This window comes from Diadema antillarum, unplaced genomic scaffold, assembly GCF_040938485.1.
Source record: "Diadema antillarum isolate AM-2024a unplaced genomic scaffold, OU_Dant_1.0 scf00000100, whole genome shotgun sequence".
Taxonomy (NCBI): domain Eukaryota; kingdom Metazoa; phylum Echinodermata; class Echinoidea; order Diadematoida; family Diadematidae; genus Diadema; species Diadema antillarum.
The window spans coordinates 656,478-678,944 of record NW_027270989.1 but is presented as its reverse complement, the minus strand read 5'-3'; the positions used below and the strand labels follow the sequence as shown (position 1 = coordinate 678,944).

General features: G+C 39.0%; 1 protein-coding gene across 1 annotated transcript in view; it reads right to left on the bottom strand.

The window, feature by feature from the left end:
- Positions 1-22,259, bottom strand: part of LOC139718822 (uncharacterized) — an 85,599-nt gene extending 63,340 nt beyond the window's left edge. Inside the window, exon 1 of the mRNA XM_071630287.1 lies at positions 21,156-22,259. Coding sequence (XP_071486388.1) covers positions 21,156-21,561 — 406 coding nt within the window. The 5' untranslated portion in view covers positions 21,562-22,259. The remainder of the gene's footprint in view (positions 1-21,155) is intronic.
- Between the last annotated feature and the right edge of the window lie 208 nt (positions 22,260-22,467).

The window sequence follows — 22,467 nt, the reverse complement described above, 5'->3', positions numbered from 1 at the left end:
GGTCTCGCCCGCAACCGTAATGTTGGAGACATGCCATAAAGTTGAATACAATTTGGGTCAAACGTGCCATCATAACAGCCATCGGATCTAGCACAATTGTTTTGGCGAGAAATGGGGAGTTAAAAGGTTCACGGAAAAAGAATTAGGACATAGTAAGTGCTAAAAGGCACTAATTACGTCTCATCTGATGCTCGTGAATGCTAAACCTACCCTTCGGTTGAACAGTGTGAAATCTAGCCGTAAAACTGGCGCTAAACAAGCGACAAAAATCACTAAGAGTATAGACGAACGTGTGCACATCGAAAGTGCCGTCTACACTGCTGTATAATCTGAACAACAGAAGGTTTCATTTTTTTTTTTTTGCCACAAAAATGCTTGCAAACAACTTCGTTTGAGGGCGACTTCATTGTAACCCTAACTGGGTTTTGCCTCACACAGATTTCCTTACCGTACATTCATACCAGATTTTCCCAAGAAAACATTCTGAAGTCTAACGCACACGTTTAAAAACAATTTACATTAACAATCATTATTTATAGATTGAAACAATCAGAAGGCTTGCAAGAGGCTTACCAAATACAACACACCATAAAATTGTTCTTCAAACAAAGTCATGTATCAAAGGTATTTAATGAAAGCAGGTGAATGCCATATCTCGTCACTTACTCTCATGCGATGGCCAAACTACCCTGAATTTGAATACATGGACTGATCCAATTGTCCATATACAGTACCTTTAAGATAAATGAGGGGAAACAATCGTGCATGTCTAATAGGCCTACATGGGATAAATTTAGATACCATTCAGGGCAACAACAGATGTGAAGCTATCGATTATGAATATTACGTAACAATACGAATACGTTACTAGCCGTCCTCGGCTGCCGTATTAATAACTGTGTAATGGATTTTGCCTATGGGGCTTTGCCATTCACACTGCCAGCCCTTGACTGACACGTATTCAATATAGTACACCTGGGTCCAATTTGGAACATACTGCTCGTGAAAGAATGCATTCACATAGTAGGAATCGAACTAAAAACTCCCTGATTAACCTTCACTCGACCATTGTTTTATCACTGACATCAGACAGCCAGATGTCCGTATGTAGCCACCTTTTCGTAACCGTGAAGAACACATCTTTTCCACTTACACCAGATGACAACATGCTCGCGCTCAGTCCACCGATTCCATTTACAACTTCTCTGATAGCCACGCTGTGTCGATACAATAGACGTTATTAAAATTACATATTCTACTTGGACAGACAGACCCTTTTTCTTTAAAGAAGAGATTTTTACAAGCGTCGAGTTGTGTGAGACGTATGATGTGACAATATGAGAAGATACTGAAGGCGGTTTCAGAGGAGTTTCAATACCCACATACTACTATTACAAGGGGGATCTCAATCGGGAAAGCATTCATCGTGAGGACCATCAGTACGTTATTCTGTATTGCGATTTGCTTTGGGTGAAAAAACAAAAAGGAGAATATATAGGTCGGTATGGTGATTATGTATACCGCAAACTCATACTAGGCGAAATTCTCTTCAGCAGTTTTAGCTCCATTACTTTTTTTTATCCTTTCTGCAATGTTTGCTAATAGTCGATATCCATTTATCCTCTATGCTTGACTAACACTTTTCACGCTAGAGATACTAAGATAATGTCTTTTCTTAAAACAAAACAAAAATCAAATGTGGAACGCTTTTTGGTCTGTTTATGGCGCCATTCCGAATTCTAACATTATCGTCAACGACTGTTTAAGCACCGAGTAAACAGCAGTGTGCGCCAAACACTATTTACCGCAGCTATGAAATTGAAGACTGTTTCATGTATTGTTTTTATCTATAAGTTAGTTTGCCAGCCCATGGGCTTCATGAGGTATTCGCAACATCTTTGGGTAGGGAGAGTCACCATCGACACAAGGATGCTATCTTGGGAAGATGTTAAAAGACTCTTTATCTTAGATTGGGCTTTTTCTGTCCAGCGCTCACAAACCGACTCATAGTACTGTTTACCTTATAGGAGAAACCCCTTCCTTCATAATCATTAGGGTTCGGGTGTTTTTATTTATTTTTATCTTTTTTAGGGGGGATGTTTTCTTCTTAAAGAAACAGATTGACGAGCAAACGACCATTGCATGTCTACTTTCTTCTGGCAATCAAGGTGCAGGACTAGTTTGCAAAATCTTGTAAACAGTCGCAAATAAAAGTGAAAACTCTGCGGCTATACGATTGCATGCAGATTTCCTTAAAATTGTATTCACAATATACCGCATGCAATTTGTCATTTCTTTTCAATCAAAACATACATGAATGTATTTTTGCAGATATCACCGGAACGTCGTGAAACATGAGTAGATTCACGGTTCCTTTTGTCCATATGAAGGGGGCGGTGATTTTTTTTTTCTAGACTAATAGTGACTAAAACATGTACAGTTTTTGGTCAGCTTATAGATTTTTCACTTGTAATTTTTATACAAGTGTACCATTATCTTGATACGTAAAGGTATCCAAAGGAAGAAGAAAGATGACGAAAAACTAGCGGGACAGCATGAGAAAAGATGCTACCTTTAAATATATTTCTACTCTTCTTGCGGAAATACCTGACACAGCGATCTCACACCTCAAAATACCACACCTCCAATTGAGCCCAAATCACTCCCTACCGGTGTGCTTAGTAACAGCTATTTCTACTCCCGCTGTTCCCAGGGGGCCGTCACGTTTACATGCCGCAGGATGAAAGACAGAACAGGGCGGCAAAGAGACGAGGAGAGAAGTTATAACAGAGGGGCAAATATGACGGAATATACCGCGGAATAACAAAGTATATTGCTCTGATCTCCTGTGAAATACCTTTTTCCTCTCACGTTACCGCGGAGCGCTCGAAAGTTGTGACGTCATCACCATTTCTTGCAGGCTCGCTTGCTTGCAGGCGAGCGAGCGCGTTTCGCAAGACAGGTGTAACCGCGCTCCTAAAACCGAAAGTGCGTTCAACTCGCGACAGCACCCATAATTTCGCAGCCAATTCCCCGGCCCAGCTAACCAGGCGCTCCACAAGGCTGTAAATCGCTGATTTGATTTGCGGACAGGACTCGAGTTAGTACAATATTACACTTTGATCTAATAATCAAGATTTGGTTCAATAGCCAGTGATGCAGTGAAGGGAAAGCTCCTATTGCCTGTAATGACGTAAGCATCTCCACAAACAATCTAGATTTTTTTCCATTTTAAAAGCCAACAATTTCATAAGTAAAGCTATGGCTCGGTGTTGATGAATTTAAAGTTAGATTTAAAAACCAAAATGAGGAGAATTTTCTATAAGTAGAATTCATTAAAAAAACACATACACTTTTAAGAGAAGATTATATATTGTTTGGGAATTACACACAAAAAAATTCCTTTTAACATCGTGCTAAAACAATATCTAAAACTGCAATTCATGCACAAATCTATGTACGTAGCTCACGATAATATGAATTTGTTCAATGACTTCCAGAATTCCGTTTTAATTACGACGAAAAATGCATTTATAGATATAAACTAATTACCATACATTCAGGATGTACAGATAAAGAAATCGAATGAATGTGATAAATCTATACGTATTCATGACAGATCTCATGGTTGGAAATATGTAAGCAGTGAAAGGATATGTACCAAATGAGAAAAGCAAACATATTATACTTGTAGTGAAGTGGCAGTCAGCTTCCTATGAAATAGTAACGCTATGCACTGCACGCACGGGTAACAGTCGCTTGGTAACATTGCATGAACAGAAAGACAATCAATCCTTAAACGTCACGCAGTCATGTTCGCGTTGTGGCATGAGCAAAATATGCATAATGTCCATTATTTCATCCGCTTTCGAAAAAAATCAGACTATTACATTTCTGTTACTTTTCAGTGTCATTTAACTCTATGTATAACTGGCGACTTTTGATATGTCAACGCGAATTAGAATTTGAACTGAAGGGGTAGCGTTGTCTACACACATTGAAGTGCACAGTATATATAGGGCTCTCAACCTTTGCAGATCAAACGACATATTGATGCACGCATGTAATGTAGTCATTAGCAAAGAAAAAACAAATGAACACACGATCAAAATTTATTTCGATTTCAAGCTTGAGAAACTGTATTTGCTACATAAACAAAACAAATCAAATTTATTTTTCAATTTGCAAACCATGCGTTCTTATTTTGATTCAAGAAAAACTTACTAAACAAATCATGCTAAAGTTTACTAGTTGGCATGCAGCTCTTTGCATCTATGTCCGTTTTTGTAAATAATACATAGATACTAGCAAGAGTCAAAATCACTTTGTTTGATAATCAATGATAGTCTCGTTCGTGTACAAATACACAGAGCCTTCCCATCTGTACCTAAAAATCCTGAGAAGAACTTACTCCTCTCCTTAGTCTCTTCTTCGAATGTCGATTACAACCGGGGGCGACCGACCTCGTGTGCCCAGTAAAATGCCAAACTCCAAACAGACGTCAATCAGAGGAGCGGAGATGGCTCACTCCGTACAGGAGAGATAGCAGAAAGCGGAAGCAGCTTGACGACTCGCTCTCTGTCGTGATTTAGGACCATGATTTAGTACCAATCATGGAGTCTATAGTCATAACTCGTAAATTCTCCTTTGAAAGTTTATGTTTTGGCTGTACAATAGGCAAACGAGCCAAACGCACGTACACGTCACTGATACACTTAAAAAGCACACGTTTAGATTTTGTATAAATTACATTCCTCGGAAATATATCGCAGTTTCAACACATGAGCGTGACAGAAGTGGAAATTTTGAAAGCTTACGTGCGTCAACATGTTCATGGGCACAAAGCCAACTTCCGGCCTGCAGCTTGGATCTCCTACGCCCTTTTTACGTTTAATTTTGACTAGTTCGAAACATGTTGCGCCTTAGAAAGCTTCCATTTTGAGTCCACTCAGCTGTTCATAGACAGTTCTAAGTATTCCCACCCATTTAAGTTGCATCTACTCTTGTCAAAGAAGCAGGCAAGGAGTGCATGTCACGAGTTCGAAACCCATGAGTCATACAGCCCACGAGTCATACAGCCCTTGAGTCATAAAACCAACATGTCATACAGCCCATGAGTTCGACCCTAGGCGAAGGCCCACGAGACCGACACATTAAAGGTCCTGTTTACCTTTGGGATCAGTGATTTAACTTTTTTTTTCAAGATATCACATTTGATTCTTATGTGTAGGTCTGTTGTGTCACAAAACTTCCTACCACATAAAATTTCCGCAATAAAGCTCAAAATATAAGGAGATATCAGTATAATAAACTGTAGACGGTTTAGTCTGGAAACATTTTTATTATAACTATTGTTCACATTTCGTGTATTCAAAAATAATTAACATCAATTATATGGATTCAAATTTTTACAGTGGTTGTTTCCATCCCTAACTCACATTTTGAGAAATATTTTAAAGCACTAATGCTGGGTTTTTGTTTCATCTGCATATGGTAAATTATGCCTTTAAGCCTCGTGTTGTAATGTCGAACTTATACACGTCATAGGTTGTTTTTACCTAGTGTCGAACTCACGGGCTATCTAATTGACTCGTGGGGTGTATGACTCATGGACTTGTTTTTCCACTGTCGAACTCGTGGGCTGTATGATTCGTGGGTGTCGGTCTCGTGAGATGACCCCAAAGCAAGCAAACAAAAAACTTAAGACACACAAAATTAAAGTAAAGCTATAGACAATCCAAGTTCACAAATAACCCGAATTAAAACAAAAGGCAATCACTTTTGGTAAGTTTGCGTGAAATGCAGCGCGAGTTGACTATATACTCCACTGCGACTCGACGACAAACCCTTACATCGTGACAATTTTTGAATGCCACAGCTGCCTACCAACCTTGTTAGTGTTATTGCAGTTGAATACAATGTTCAACGGGTATAGGGGCCTATCGTGCGCTCTTGTGTGTGAAGTTTGCGCGACAAAGCCAACTCGGTATCTTAGTACAGACTCCCATCAGTTCTGGGTGATTGATGTTGGTCAAGAGAGGCACAGGGAAAAGAAAGCTTCTATAGAATTTTCAAAGCAAACTGAACTCCTTGGAGCGAGACTTAATCCTAAACCAGACTGGGTGATCGTGGGAAAACAAACGAATCAATCTGGTTCAAGTTTCATACAGAATGATTGCATGCGTGATTGAGTGGTGTGTTGCGGTGAGAATAATCCGAGTACATCTATACAGTGCGTATCAAAAAAAGGTAATCCAACTTTGGAGGGCTACTATTTCATAATTATCAGCTATTGAGAGCACACTGTTAGTTGTGAGGAAAGGGGAACTCTTCCTCTTTCCATTGATACCTATTTATGTTGATGAATGCCATGCATGACTGAGCACATGAACTTTAAAGACAACAATGACAAATTACACTTTTTCCAAGTTTGTGTGTTATTGTGAAGGAACAATGCATGTCTCACTGCATGGATGAGATCTGTCAATGAAAGTGGCCAAAAAGGCCAGCCTGTACGAATGTAGATTTGTGTTTAGGGTTCGTGTTTAGGGTTTTTTCCTAATCTTTTGGTTCATAACCTATAAGATGGCCACCTGTTGGATAACTAAAAGTCACTCCCACAGAGGTCAACCCACACAACCCATTTTCTCTGTTCATATTCAACACATAGCTGGCAGCGACAAACCATGTCTTAAATGTGAAGAGAGAAAAATGGATAATGGTTTAGCCTTTATGGGAAGGACCAAGTTTACAACAACGTGGTCATGTTGCAGGCTATGAACCATAAATGGTTAAGAAGAAACCCATAACACGAACCTGCAGTCATGCAGGCTGGCCTGATGATTCGACCACCTCCATTGACAGATCTCATCCATGCAGTGAGATATGCATTGTTCCTTCACAGTAACATGCAAACTTGGAAAACGTGCAATTTGTCATTGTTGTCTTTAAAGTTCATGTGCTCAGTCATGCATGACATTTGTCAACATAAATAGGTATCAATGGAAAGAGGAAGAGTTCCCCTTTCCTCTCAACCAACATTACACTCTCCATAGCTGATAATCATAAGATAGTAGCCCTCCAAAGTTGGATTACCTTTTTTTTTTGATACGCACTGTAGAGGTAGACGGGCAGAAGCACTGAAAAGTCCTTCGGTAATCTGGGGCGTGCATGGAGCCCGTGGATTTAAAGTCAAATCATAGTTTTCGTATATGCCATGCATGCATAACTGTCGATATTTGCTCTAAAATTTAGGCCCTACACATTACGCATAAGAAAAGTGTTAAACATCATAATACTATAATCATAACGCAATTTCAGTTAGGCAATGACGAAAATGCGAAATATTGGCTAAGAGGTTTGGCCGGAAGTTTCACTATCTCAGAGCTTACCCGATCGTGGTTGCTATACGTGATATTTCATATTCGATTACATCGATCATTATATCGGGCAACAGCGCTTCCCATCGCGAGCGAGTCTGCATGCAGTTCAATCCCTCTACTTGAACACACGATTCGATCACCACGTATTAGCACTGTTCTACATACCAACTACTGAACGGGGAGGGCGCTTCTGGAATAAAAGTCGGTATACCGACTTTTATTATTTCTCTCTTGATCTAAAAATACTGCAAAACAACTCATAATCTCGGCAAATCGCCTCAGCCAGACAAGTTTCTATGACAGAGCTCTCCGATAATATTATTTCAAACAAATTCCAAATGTTGGAAGATGGATTTTGAGCACGTCTGAGTATTATGTTTTGGCTTTAACTACATTCTCTTCCCAACATGATTAACAATCATGATAACAAGCTCTGTACGTGATCAGCGTTAGCAAACGACATGCAATACATCTTAAAATACACGTCACATAGCACCTCACCATGCATTCGAATTGAGCGATGGTCTCAGACGTTCGAACATCGCCCACTGTTTGATTTCAATCAATATTAATGCCCGAGGATTTAAGGTCCAAACTGAAGATTTTACGAGACTTTCCATATAGTCTTCCCAAAAATAAAGACACATGGAGCATGTGTGTGTGTTTTATTTTTTAAACAGCACCTAACAAGCCCATACCCCCTCCCCCTCTCCCATTACAAATTCCCCCTGCCCCTTCTGAATCTATTAGGTAGCTTTTAACCCATAACCCTAAATGAATTATCCACAATTATACAGCCACCTACCATATATCATATTCACCCCATTACGTAATCATCTATTCTTCCTGGTATGCTTCTGCCACGCATGCGCACAAGCACACATCGATACACACATCTGCATAACTGAAAAAAAGAACACACAATGTCTCCCTATACCACCATCAGATCTTTCTATGGTTACGTAATCTTCAACATCAGTCGCGACGTTCAAGAAAAAAAAACCCAACAAAAAACAAAAATCTGTACACTATATGCACAGTTATGCTGGACATTGGTATACAATAATAATCATGATAAATCGTGATGGATCTTTAGCTTATACACGGTCTGCCATTGTAAATAACGAGAGAAAATGATGAGGATCACAATATCACAGCTAGTAAGTTGCCAATATCACTTTTGGACCAAGTTTAATCTTATTGAAATTAATGGATATGACGCCAGGCCCTGATGTCTAGCTATCAGAAGGTTGTTGGTTCGAGTCCAACCCGAACAAGTAAGTTATGTGCCCATAATTTTTCATCGTGACTACTACTAAAACACTGAATAATCGGTGTTTATTTATGTCAATAACGGGCATTATGTCAATCAGTTTTAGAGAGAAATAGTAAGTCTTAGAAATATTTAATGACGATGAGTGCTTACTTCACTCATCCCGTTTCAAGATACCCCCCCCCAATAAAAAATCTAAAAAAATGCCAAACAATGTTTTCTTAACAGAGGCATCTTGACGACCCCCCCCCACACACACACACACGCACACATCCCCACAAAGTGACACATGTACAATATTCAAAGACAACTGCATGTTCAAGGCTTATAAGTGTACTACAGCATCCTATTAGATATACGCTCAAGTACAAGCTTTTGAGATTCCGCTGTTTACCCGTCGAGACTGTATTATTTCTACTCTAGCTTTATCCCCCAGAGATTCACTGCACCCGTGACCTCTTTTCTCTCCAACCCGCCAACGATAATCTTCACTCCTCCGCCGTCGGCGAGTCTTCTTCCATCTCCATACATCGCACCTGTTTGTTTTCCTTCCAGATTCTCGGCTAACACTTTCTTCTGTTTGATTTCATGTATGGTGGGATGGTTGAATGAACTTCTTTTGATATCTTGTCTGATTATATATATATATATATATATATATATATATATATATATATATATACTTTATTTATTCATTTCTTTTGTCTTCTTTTAAAATTCACAGGCAGTCTGATTCAGGACCGAGAGCCTACTTTACAGCAGAGCCATGTAACGTTACTGCACAATAATAGGCTTCAGCAATAAAAATAGAAACTATGAACAAAAAACAAAAAACATTAAAGAGACCATGTAATATTTTGTTGGAGACTCCGAAATATTTGTAATTTGTACTGACTCCTATAATGCTGACCATGAAAATCTAATTTCAATGCAGAAAATCACATTTCAGCACTTCCAATCTGTGTCGGAAACGTGCAACATACATATGCATATGTTTACTTCCATTACACGTAACTGGTAATGTATCGCACCATTGATGCCGACTATGCTTAAACAATGTAATATCGATTGGTGCGATAAAAATAGTGAATCTTTAAAGCTGTATTATTACGTCACTGAGCCCCAGTGTCATATCGCCCTCTCTGTTGATATACATTTGTACAAAGATTTTACAAAAGGTGAAACCTCAGTCGTTTTGTGAAGTCAACGTTGCGCTTGAAAGCTGCTGGCTATAGTTCTTCTTGAAAGGGGAAAATCCCCCCAAAATCGAAATCCCACTCCCGAGAGAAAGTGGGGAAAATGCACAAACAGGAGAAACAAAAAGCTAGCTAATCATCAATATCAATAGAATATTTACGTGATTGGGCTTGGGATTGGGATATGTCGGCGTTTTTGTTTGCTCCTCGCGAAATCACGGACGGAAGTCGTTGCTATCACGTCAACGACATCTCGCAAACAGCCCCGAAGACATGGAGATAAAGGTAGTGGATTTTTGTTTTTATAAAAAAAAAAAATATCTTGACACGAAGCATACCAAGAATCGTGAGAATCGATGTCATCATTTACAAAGTGTAAATTGAATTTTCCGCGTGGGTGACCGGAATTTATCTGCCGATTTATATTCATGCCTTTAGTACAATAATGATCTCGCGGTTAGAGCTGATAACCTGACCAGCATAACAACTATGCGGTCACGGAAAACGGGTGTGAGATAGATAACTGACTTGCGGAACAGTCGTTTATAGCAATAACCACATACAAACAAGTTGTAGGAATTTTAAAGGAATACATTGCTTTACATTTACGCCGGATGATTGGACGGCAATCTGTTCGATTAAAGATGACTGACTTTGTTGAGGTTTCTGTCGGTATACCATCCCTGGAAATATAGTTTTAGTTAAGGTTGTTGTTGTCGATGTCGTGAAGGAAGACATACGTATACACCAGGGAGGTGTGCCTCACACCTCCCTGTATACACTCTGCACAAGCGCAGAACACACTCATATAATCATATTATTTAATGTACATACTTTTATTCATATAATAATATACAAACATTCATACAGTATTACACATGTCTGTCTGTATCTATTTAAGAGTGTGCGTGTGTGTATTCGTTTAATCAGTGTTATATCCTTTAAAATCAAATCGATCATAATACCAGCAGGGAAAACTGAGGACTATGGTACATATTCCAGACTGCATATTATTTCTTTTTTTTTTCTCTCTCTCTCTCTCTTTCGCAACACCTGGAACATATTTCCGAAGAACAATTCGCTGACACCATTCTAGGAAATGAAAGGTAAAGCAACAGAAGCAGAAAATTGGAATATTCTCATTTAGAAAATAAATAAACGAATAAACAAACATGAACAAAGTTGGGCGATGGGATCTTCTCTGTCACTGCCTGAATCAGTCACTATACCATACACTTTGTTCTTCCGAAGTTGTTCTCATGTTTTGACCCTGTGCGATCACAAAAGATCGGGCTCCGAGATGGTCTCGCGCATCGTTACGCCAGCGTGATTCCGCACAATAGACCGTTTCAGGTGACAAGACGATTCATTTAAAAGCAATAGAAAAGATTTGTGATTTGAATACACTACAGACGAGGCATTGTACTATGTTTACCATAAACTGAATAAAAAGTTCGAGCCTATACCACCTATGAATAAAGGCAAAAGATTATACAATAATATTCTTAGATTGTTATGTACCATTCGTCTTCGTATTTTAATCGAGACAGAGATAGATATATTTACAAAGTATGTCATTAACATCATTGAATCATATGTCAAAATATCCTAATACATGACGGGACGTGTACAAGTTATACATGATAATCAATGTGTGTTATATATATATCACACCAGGATCTGAGGATCGTTCAGTATGTGTACAGGCTAGGTGACGGAAGACGAACGATAATAAGGCGCCTTGTAGAGTGTTGGTTTGTTTATACATGTATGTGTGAATTGTGCGTGCGCGTGTGCATGTGAGAGGATGTGTGTGTGTGTGTGTGTGTGTGTGTGTGTGTGTGTGTGTGTGTGTATGTGTGTGTGTGTATGTGTGTGTGTGTGTGTGTGTCCGTGTGTGCGTTTCCCTGCATGTAGAAGCCACTGAATCTCAGAATTTGAAAACACATCCTCTCTACAACAGCCCAGCCATCTGATGAGTCACTCAACAAGCAAATCGACGACCCGAATACACAAGCACAGAAAGATGTTCTACGATCTCAAGACAGATAAAACATGACTAAACTTTAGCTCGGGGAAGGCCAGTCGTGTGATAAAAGATCCGGCGCAATGATGATGGCCTTCTGGAATGTGTTTATCTTGGCATAAGCACAGACGATCAGATGATCGGCGGGCCCGTAATTCATCAATTCTACCCGTCGCGACGGTCGGCTGGCCTACAATGTATACCTATCCATCCAGTTGATATACAGCCAGTCACGTGGTACAGCGCTAATTATGCTTGTCATCTGATTTCAAAACAAGAAAGAAAGAAAGAAGAAAGAAAGAAATGTGACAATAAAACGGGCTTCCCGAAACACTGTGAAGCCGGAACAAATCGAGCTCTCCATTTCAGAAGAGCATTACATAAATCCGTCTCCTGAGGTGTGAAATTAAGAAACAGGCAAATGAGCCCTTTGAATACCATATCGTGGGTAAACCCTGCATGTACAGAGTCTATGGGGATTTCAGATTCTCGCACGGAAGAGGTTAACAGCAGTGAACAGCGTTCCACATTCCTTCACAGCGCAAACTTGACAATGGAGTGCTATAGGCCGGTATAGACGTGCACTATATACGTGTCCACTATATCGTATGTATTACGGCCGTCGATTATGTAACGTGATGAACTTAGAAACTCTAATTTCCGCCTAGTCTTTTTTCAGCAACTTTTAAGCATCAGGTTTCTGTATGCCAGAACTTTGCCCTCGAAGCTCCCTCACGACCAATCGATCAAAGGCCAACTTTTTCTGTAAATCAATAATTAACCTGGACGCACCTGCAGCTTTTGAAACTCTAAAGGCTCCGCTACCTCCGTTTTGCTCAATACATTCTTCGAATGACTAGAGTAGTATCACATTTGCAACCTCAAAACAACCATGGACACCATCAGAGCTTTCTTGGAGAGGTTGTTTCTCTCATATATCTTTTTTTTTTTTTTTTTTTTTTTGGGGGGGGGGGGAGGAATTGATGGCTTGTACAGTGGAGAAATGGTACCAGTCTCTGCTGAAGGCAGATGGCTGCAAAGAATGATCCTGATTGAAAGCGCTTCGGATGAGCTTTAGCTTTGCGAAAAGCTGATGATAACATATCATACAACTTTTAGGTCGACTAGTCTTATTTGGTTCCTTTTATTTTCTTTTTTGTTTCAGGTAACAGCGTATATTTTTTGAGATCAAAATTATGCACACCATAAAGGTGGGAGATGCTCTCCCCTACCACGGTCATGCGGGAAGTGGGTATCCCCCGGAGTTGGGTAAGGATTATCGTTATAAGAAGATATTAATCAAGCTCTGGTTTATATAATAGCTAAGGTCGCATGTAGAGTTGATCGACAGTGTGGGCTTTTTTTATGATGTTGACACATTAAATGATCTAAAATATTTTCCAATAGTGGAAAAAAAATCTACAAAAACCCCAATAAACTTCAGTATTAATGACAGCACAGTGTAGGTCTTTAAGTTTCAATCAAATATGGCACATGCCTTACGTAAGCGAACAACGAGTTATTCACATACTTTGATAGTATCACACGCGGAAATACTAGCAGGCAGTCAATAACACACTGATGGGTCGATATAAGGTTGAGGTTTATATTTGTCCCTTCACACATTCCGATAAGGCTCGGGTAGACTTATCGAAAGCTACAGGAGTTAATCGTCAACTGATGATAAACATCGCTCGGCGAGATCGGACAGCTAGGCTTGAAGGCAATCAATTTGACCTTCTACATTCCGCCTTGACGAGGATAGTGGAGCGGGGGAAAAAAGGATACGCCGATGTCAATTATGTGGGACTATGACATAATCATAAGAACATCATCATTGCCCCGGTGTCTCTCGGGGCGTGGGGCGATGCATTGTAACCTTCCTATGTAATAACAGCAAGTGATGGGACAATGACGTATAGTTTAAAGGAAAAAACTTCTCGTAAAAATGTATAGCAAAAGTTTAGCTTTGCTCAGAACAGACGCGTACATCAACCTCCCAATGCCCCAATATACCCTACAACGTGTCCAATACGCCGTTGACTCGCAGTGCACGAGAATGTTGACATTATGTCCAGAAAATTAAATCATTGTCAAGATGGACTAAGCATATTAATACTCACATTCTCCCCTAGGACAAGCTATGACACTGATAATGAAACACTGAACTATTTTCTTCGGGAATTATGTACACCTTCCCAAGTCTTCTACATCTTATGCAGACGAATCCGACACTCATGACATAATTTTTATCAGAGAGGTGACACGACATTTGCTCCTGCGACAATATTGCCCCGGTCCCATTTTCTCCAAGGACTTATAGGGTTAGGGTTGTGATACTCGAGTTTTAGGTTTAGTTTGATGTGAGGATTAAGATTAGGGTAAAGATCAAATTTGTGGGTAGAATTTATGTTTGGCTTAGCGTGCAGATATTTCTTTGGAGCAATTGTTGCAGGAGCAAATGTCATGGAACCACGCATGGATAAAAAGGGTCATCCATCAATGAAGAAACATACGTTTACAAAAATGCAAACTTATGACGCAATATTCAAACACTTCTGGAATTATTACATATTATTCACGGATTGACAATTTTACGGACTTAGCCAAGACACTCATATTTGCTTGTTCTTTTTTCATTGGCATGTATATCTGACGTTATAAGTCTAATAAGAGGTAAAGAGCTCATGCCATTTTAAATTCTAAGATGATGTGAAAGATGGCAGGCCTTCATTTTTTTATATTGTCCTGGGTGGAAATCTTTAAACATTACACTAACAGAAGAGGAAAATAGGGGAACATTGCACGTCATGTTTATCTTCATAAGCAATTATATTGATTGCCTGATTATATAAAGAAAATCTTATACTTTTGTGTATTAATTAGCATGTGCAAAATTGTTCCTGTCGGTAACAATATTGTCAATACTGGACCCTCGAATATACGATGGTGTATGAGGTTGACGCCTTGGAACATGATGACTGTGTTTCTAGTCAAGATTATGAATTAATCACAAATGAAGCCAGAGCATTGATTAGCTAACATTGTTGAGTAAATCAGCTATCAGAATATTATTCAAAAAATATACTTTGTGTCAACCATAGACAGAGAATAAAAAGGACAGATCGAATGAAACAGGGAGAAGAGACGGCGGGCGTCTGCTCCAAAACAAGTACTTTAAAAATGTCTTTGAAAGACTGTGTGGGCAGATGTCCTGTCTTTTCGACCTTATTATGTCGTAGCTTCGACTGACAAGCCGCGGCTGGTGCTTACTCCAGAAGTACATTAGAAGACCGAAATGAGTACATTAAGACGGAGTTTAGTGTGCAATAAAACTGGCATATCACGGTCATTAGGAAAGTCGATCGACCTAGAAATCATAGTCATCCTCTTGATCTGACAATATAGCAACAAGCAAGTGTAGAAAGTGTGGTTAGTTATTTTGTACTTTCTTTTATCCTTTTGAAGCTGAAGTGTCTCTGAACATGATTTTAATCATATTGAGTGAACGCACAGCGATATTCATCTAAAAATGAGTACATATTCCTTATCCTGCAGTGAGACATTTATGACAATCGTAGCATGTATCATTTCCATGCATTCTGGAGGAGCTACGTTGAAGTCCTTTGGTACTATGTTTTCTTTATATTTAAAGTACTATTGTGACAAAAAAATTCTGAGAGTTCCACTTAAAGATTGCAGTACATGGATCTTAGCCAAAATCTTAAAATTTCACATCTTTGGAAAAATGACCCGATAGTTCTTAAATGTTAACTGAGTGTATAGCCTAACGTCGCTGCATCTTGGTTTGTTTGTTGCTTTTGTTTGTTTGTTTGGTGGGTTTTTTTTTTTTGGGGGGGGGGAAGAACTTCCACTTGAAAAAAAAAGGTATTCTAATATTAGGTGCAATGCAGCAAACTACTAATTGAGTACAATTTATTTAATGTCATTACACTCGTATTCTCTATCTCTTCCGGCTAATTTACAAATGCCATGCACTTGACCCCTGATATAAATGAAATCCTATTCCCTTCATATATAGGAGGACTTTTAAAGAAACGATCGAAAGTTTCGAACGTATATAATGAAACCCCAAAATGGTTACAGCAGAGTTTATGCTATATCACGCATTAAAATTTGATTAATATACTATGACTGGTGTATCATTAAATTTGTGATAAACATTTTCTTTATCTGGCATACTCACTAATGTTTCTTGCCTGTCACTATCATTTCTGTTTTTTGAATGGCTGATATCCATACTGCTATATAGTTAAAGGCATTATTTACCACTTGCAGATGAAACAAACACCTAGCTTTAATAGTACTTCTAAATAGTTCTAAAATGTGAGCTTAGGATATAGAAACAACCAATGTAAAAATTTGATTCAATATGTTCAATACCAAGTACTGTTGAATATACAAAATGTGAACAATAAATGATAAAAATATTTCTAGGCTAAACCGTCGACAGTTATAATCTATTGACAAAAATGGTGATATCTCCTTATATTTTAGGCTTTATCGTAATCTTTTTTTATATGGTAGGATGTTATGTGATACAACTGATCTACACATAGGCCCTACGCATCAAATACTCGAACATTCTTAGAATCACTGTTCCCAATGGTAAACTGTACCGTTAAGAGTAATATTGTATGATAATTTCCATCAGTAAATTGTGACTGGAAGTCAAGTAACGCAGTCAGTTTATTAGTTATTGCCGATGTGAACAAATACGGGTGTATACGTATAGTGTGTTCGCGTGTTGAACCCTCTTTTTAACTACTCCACTACAAATAAAGCTGCAGACTTTTTGCATGTTGTGTGTGTGTGTGTGTGTGTGTGTGTGTGTGTGTGTGAATACAGGGCCACTCTCAATAATACATAGTTAAATCGTTGATTGGCAGGCGTAAATGTGATGAGAAGCTAATAACATAGATATACTGCTCGGCTAAGTCATCTCAAACCCTTTGACGACGAGTAATCAATAAACACGGCGCAAACAGCGTGTAGCCACAATGCAAATGTAATTAAGGAAATTGATTTAAGAACTAATGGGAAAACAAGGACATTTCAAAAATATTATAGAATTTGTTGGTATGGAACTGCCTCGGTACGGATAATTTTCGGTAATTGAGATTACATCAATCTTGAAGACAAGGACACGATCATCTCCCCAGCGGTCCGCACGTTCTGGAGGACAAGAAAATCGATTGGTGTTTTAAGGGAATTCATTAAAAGACAAAGGGACGATTTATCGACGAATTAGTTTTTGTATGAAGATGTAGCCATCTCCGTCAAATCAATCAGCTGACATGGAGAAGGAAGGTGAATGCTCCAAACGTGACGTTTTCCCCACGTACATTAAAGGTCCGGTTTACTCTTTAAAAAAATCGAGTGAAAATATTCACTCTTAAAAGAGTGAATACAAAAAAGAGTGAATTTAGAGTGAAATTGGGGTGAAAATGTTCATTTTCACTCATTTTGGAGAGACCTCAGGGCTCACTCGAAGATTTTGGAGTGATCCCTGAGGTCACTCCAAAACGAGTGAAAATGAACATTTTCACTCAAAATTCACTCCAATTTCACTCTAAATTCACTCTTTTTTGTATTCACTCTTGTTTTTTAGAGAGGTATACCTTTGGGGGCAGTAATTCAAAAATTTTTCAAGATATCACATTTGGTGCAAGTAGGTCTGTTGTATCACAAAACACCCTACCATATAAAAATTTCACAATAAAGCTTAGAATATAAGGAGGATATCAGTATTTTTGTCATGAAACCATAACTGTAGACGGTTTAGTCTCTAAACATTTTATTATAACTATTGTCCGCATTTTGTGTATTTCAATATTCTAAACACCGATTATATGGATTCAAATTTTTACAGTGGTTGTTCCTATCCCTAAGTCGCATAGCACTAATGCTGCGTTTTTGTTTCATCTGGAAATATGCCTCTGTAAAGGCACTATTATTTCACTATGGTTGCAGAAACCCAGCTTTAGTGCTTTAAAATAGTTCTAAGATGTGAGTTAGGGATAGAAACCACCAATGTAAAAATATATGTTCAATGTTAAGTATTGTTAATACAAAATGTGAACAATAGTTTTAAGAAACTTGACAGTTTATCGAATAAACTGACTGCAGTTATGTTTTATTGAGAAAGTTAGTGATATCTCCTTATGTTTTTATAGACTTTATTGCAAAATTTTTATATGGTAGGATGCTTTGTGATACAACTGAACTATATGCATCAAATGTGATAACTCGAACATATTCTTTAATCACTGCCCCAGATGGTAAACAGTGGTTTAATATCAAATGGCTTTATATTGGTTGTTGTATTATTCACTGCAAATCGTTATCTTAACGAAAATACATGAACTGATGATTTTGACATAATTGCACGTAAGTCTGTAAATTATGTTTACATAATTATGTATAAGTTTGTATACGTACTACTACATAGTGTGTGTATGTGTGTGAGCACGATCTTCCTTTATTCTCTACTAGAGAATCTGAATCCTTATCCCCTTTAAGGATACACTGAGGATACATATTTCCATTGATTTTGTCGTCTTTGAGTGTATCTTTGTGTTTGTGTGTGTTCCTCTCCATATCGTCTGAGTTCGTTGATTCCGTCATGTTATGATTTTTTTCAAATGAGAAAATATCTCAGAATAAAAAAGAAGCAGTGTGTTAAATTGTATTAAGCGTGCTGTGTACCATAAAAAGGTCTAAATGCTCGTATGAATGTATGTATAGGCAGATAGATAGATAGATAGATAGATGGGTAGATAGATATCAAGTAGTATTGGACCCCAATGAAACGAGCACGCTACGGTGGAATACAAATATGATCATTAACTCCGTCATTATAGCATCGTCAACTTCATTGTACATTGTGTGTTTGGCATTTTGAGATCACTGGCCCAAGAGACTTGAACGTATATAATATATTGTCTGCTTTCTTCCGACAAATTGAGTGGAACATGCACATTGTCTGAAGTATGTGTGAGTGTGTGTGTGTGTCTGTGTGTGTGTGTGTGAGTGTGTGTGTGTGTGTGTGTGTGTGTGTGTGTGTATGTGTGTGTGTTTGGGGGTGATACGTTTACACTGAACATACTGTACAGACGCAGTTCTGATAACCCTTGGTTCACACCCAGCTACTTCAACAATGGTGTTTCTACTTAAAACACATTAATCATTAATATGGATACTCGAGTAGACGTACGACGTAACCTGTGAAGAGAGACGTGATAACACGGTAAATAAGACGTGACATAAAATCGAAAGGTGATGGTATTACAAGACAACGATGTCTCTGTAGTTAATATTGGAAATTGCACCGCGGTTTAAGACAGCAAGGACCATTACGCGATTGAGTCATGTGAATGAAACCACATGCTGGCGAGATCAATTTACTGAGACATCGACGATAAACAAACTGCCCTAGCTGATCAAGACAAACAAGCTCAATTCAGCTCTGCAAATTCGTGATTACGAAACACTCGCTGTACATATGAAACGGCGCCATCGTTATAAATAAATCGCCGAGAACGTTGCAATGGCGTTATGTATACGGAAGCAAGTTGCTGACTGTTACATTGTACGATAACATGTACGAATGCGCAATTCATGTGCATTCATGTCTTATTGCGCGCAGAAACAACCACATAAACTTAATCATTTCAGACTTTATATATTTCAGTGCATGCAGGTACAGAAACAATATAGGAGTAATAAAGGACGAGATTGAACTTACTGAAATGTTTGTCAGGATCACTTGATCGTTTTGTGTATGTGAAGGCTGTGTACAAATTGTTTACAATTGTGGTTACATCGTAGTTACACGGTAATGATCATGAAAGAGTCAAGATATCTGTCTCAAAGAAAGGAAAGACATTCAAAGATCAGCGACTCGAAGCTTGAAGATGACGTTACACGATTTTCATCTCTATGAATAATGTGACCACAGGATTGAAATATGAAAAAAAAAATGGGAAAAGAGGAATGAAACAAAATACAAAAACCTTCTTGGCAGGTGTGTATTACTAGTATGTAAGGTACTTGGGATAGTCAGTTCTATTTGTTACTCAAAGAATGCGGAAGCTTCCGTGAATATACTTTGAAAACTTTCGAAGATTTTGAGAATGGACTCTGGGAGTACGATACCTCGCTGAATGGTATGACCGATAGTGTCAGATTAAATCTAAAGAAGGAATAAACATGATAAATGCTTCGTAGTTTTTTTTTTTCCAATTTCGTTTGTTGTTGTTGTCGTCGTCGTTGTTGTTGTTGTTGTGACCTATATTGATGGCTCGTCAATCACGAAGTAAGTTAAAGTCTCCGAACATTGCTGATTCTACTAACTTTTCAATAATCCAGACTGTCAGCTTTCAGGTCATGATGAACAAATGATTTAATGAAGTTTATCGTTACAAAAAAGAATATTCATGGAACTACTAAGGCATCTGGCTATTTCAGGAGAGAGAGAGAGAAAAAAAATATCGCGTTTCAAATCATCAACTTGGAAGGTTATGCGGTCAAGCGTGTAGAAGAGGATTAGACGTAATTATTACAAACGAATTTCGGTTGGTATATAAAAAATCTCAGCGGCATGCTGAGGGGGAAAAAACGAGTTTCAAATTCCAGTGGCGGATCCAGGGAAATCCCCTCCTTTATTTATTTATTTTATTTTATTTCTTTTTTGGTCGTCAGCAGATGAAACCCGGAAGTGGCACATGAAATTTAAGCCAACCCCCCCCCCGGTCCTCCCCCTCCCTTTACGAATTCCTGGATCCGCCCCTGGATTCCAAGATTTTCTTTAGAGACTTAAGCTCTTAAACTCAGTAGTGACGTCATGGCAAACTACTTACTCAGTAGTTAAGTCATACGTCATTGTTTGAAAGACAGCAAAATTAATTTCACAATATTTCATCGATCAATTCAACTCATTTTGTAGTTTCCTCACCCTCACTCATGTCTGCGATTTCATCATGATAATGTGACAACGGGCAGATCTGCTATCAACATCAAGGTAACTGTCTGTGACGATTTCCCGCTCTTAAAGAACACTCTAAAACTCTGGGATTTAACTTCTTGGCATGCAAATCAGGACTGGGTGCAATGTTCTATAACCCATCATGTAGACTAGTGTCTTGAGATAATCAATGAAATCATGTCGACTTTGAGCAATTGATTAAAAAGAAGTTAGAAAGTCGCTTATAGTAGAATGGTAACTACAAGAAAAAATGCAATGATAGAAACGTTACCTTCATGATATTCAAGGATGTGGTCTGGATCACATATCCATGATATATTCCTAGTACTATCTCCAACCCATTGCACAACGTTGGTCCAACCACAGCCGTCGGGGTTACTACGAGGGCTAGGGTACCGCCACGAGACCCAGCCAGGTGAAAGCGGGGCACCACGGACTATCGGTACTGGACCGAGCACGAGAACCAGGAACGAGGACAGGTAAAGGAGGACTCCAATGGCTTGCGATGCAGGTGTCTTGATCAGTCGTAACCCCGAGCCGAGTTTGCGAAGTGTAGGGAGGAGCGCAGGCAGTGGCATAATAGCGCCACGGTGGGAAATCGCGAGTGGGACACACGGCGAAATTGTCGCCGGTGCTTCGGTGCTTGATCCCGCCACCCCGCTCCTGTGACATACCATAAACACGTGTGGCTTTCCACAGAATGCTGTCTGTCTTTCTTGTTGCCAACAGCCTGCAGACAGACGGAACTCACATCTTTAACGCACAAGAAACAGACGTAAGATTCCACCACGTTATCACCATATGTGTCACCAAAACAGCAGAAGGAGCACTTGTCACATGGACAGCAACTCCAAGAGAAGAGAATTCCCACAGTCGCCGACGGCACAGAGCTACATTATCACCCCAGCAGCGGAGTTTTCGCGCGGGCGGGGAGAGCTAGCTCGGAGCACATAATAATGGCACCGACCGTCTGCTTAAATCACTGTATGCATTTCCTTGTGTAAACAAACCCGACTTTTGAGTGCGAAGTACGACCACACATTTTAGATATCTAATATAGGAAGAACCGATCATACTTTGTTGATGAACGCAGGCGAGTTGATTCTTTCGCGGCTCAAAGCAGCAAAGATTGTGCATAAGCCCAAAGCTAATTGAAAGTAAAAGTCGCTCGTGTGGGCCGCGTGCAACCGAAACCTAGATTTCCGATGGCTAGAGGGCGGTAGCATTGTATCGTAACGCAGTTTTCTTAACGCTTTGCCTTGTGTGGCTTAGATGAGCAATCATAATTATTTGATATGAGAATTCATATGACATAGGAATTGCCGCGTGATATAAAATGAGCCAGATTTTCATTGCAGTGACTGCAGCAATAGTAATCTATGTTGTCCAGCCCTTGAAGTTCGGCCTCGACCGAAATGGCTTCTTCTCTTTCAGACGACACGATTGGAAAGCTTTCAATCTTTGTTGCAGTTAGACTACTTTACTCATTGCTATTATTGAATGCTCGAATGCTGTATTTCTTAGTATGTTCGCTTTCCCCGACGTGGAATTCATGAAAATGGTTTTACCATGATGGACATTAA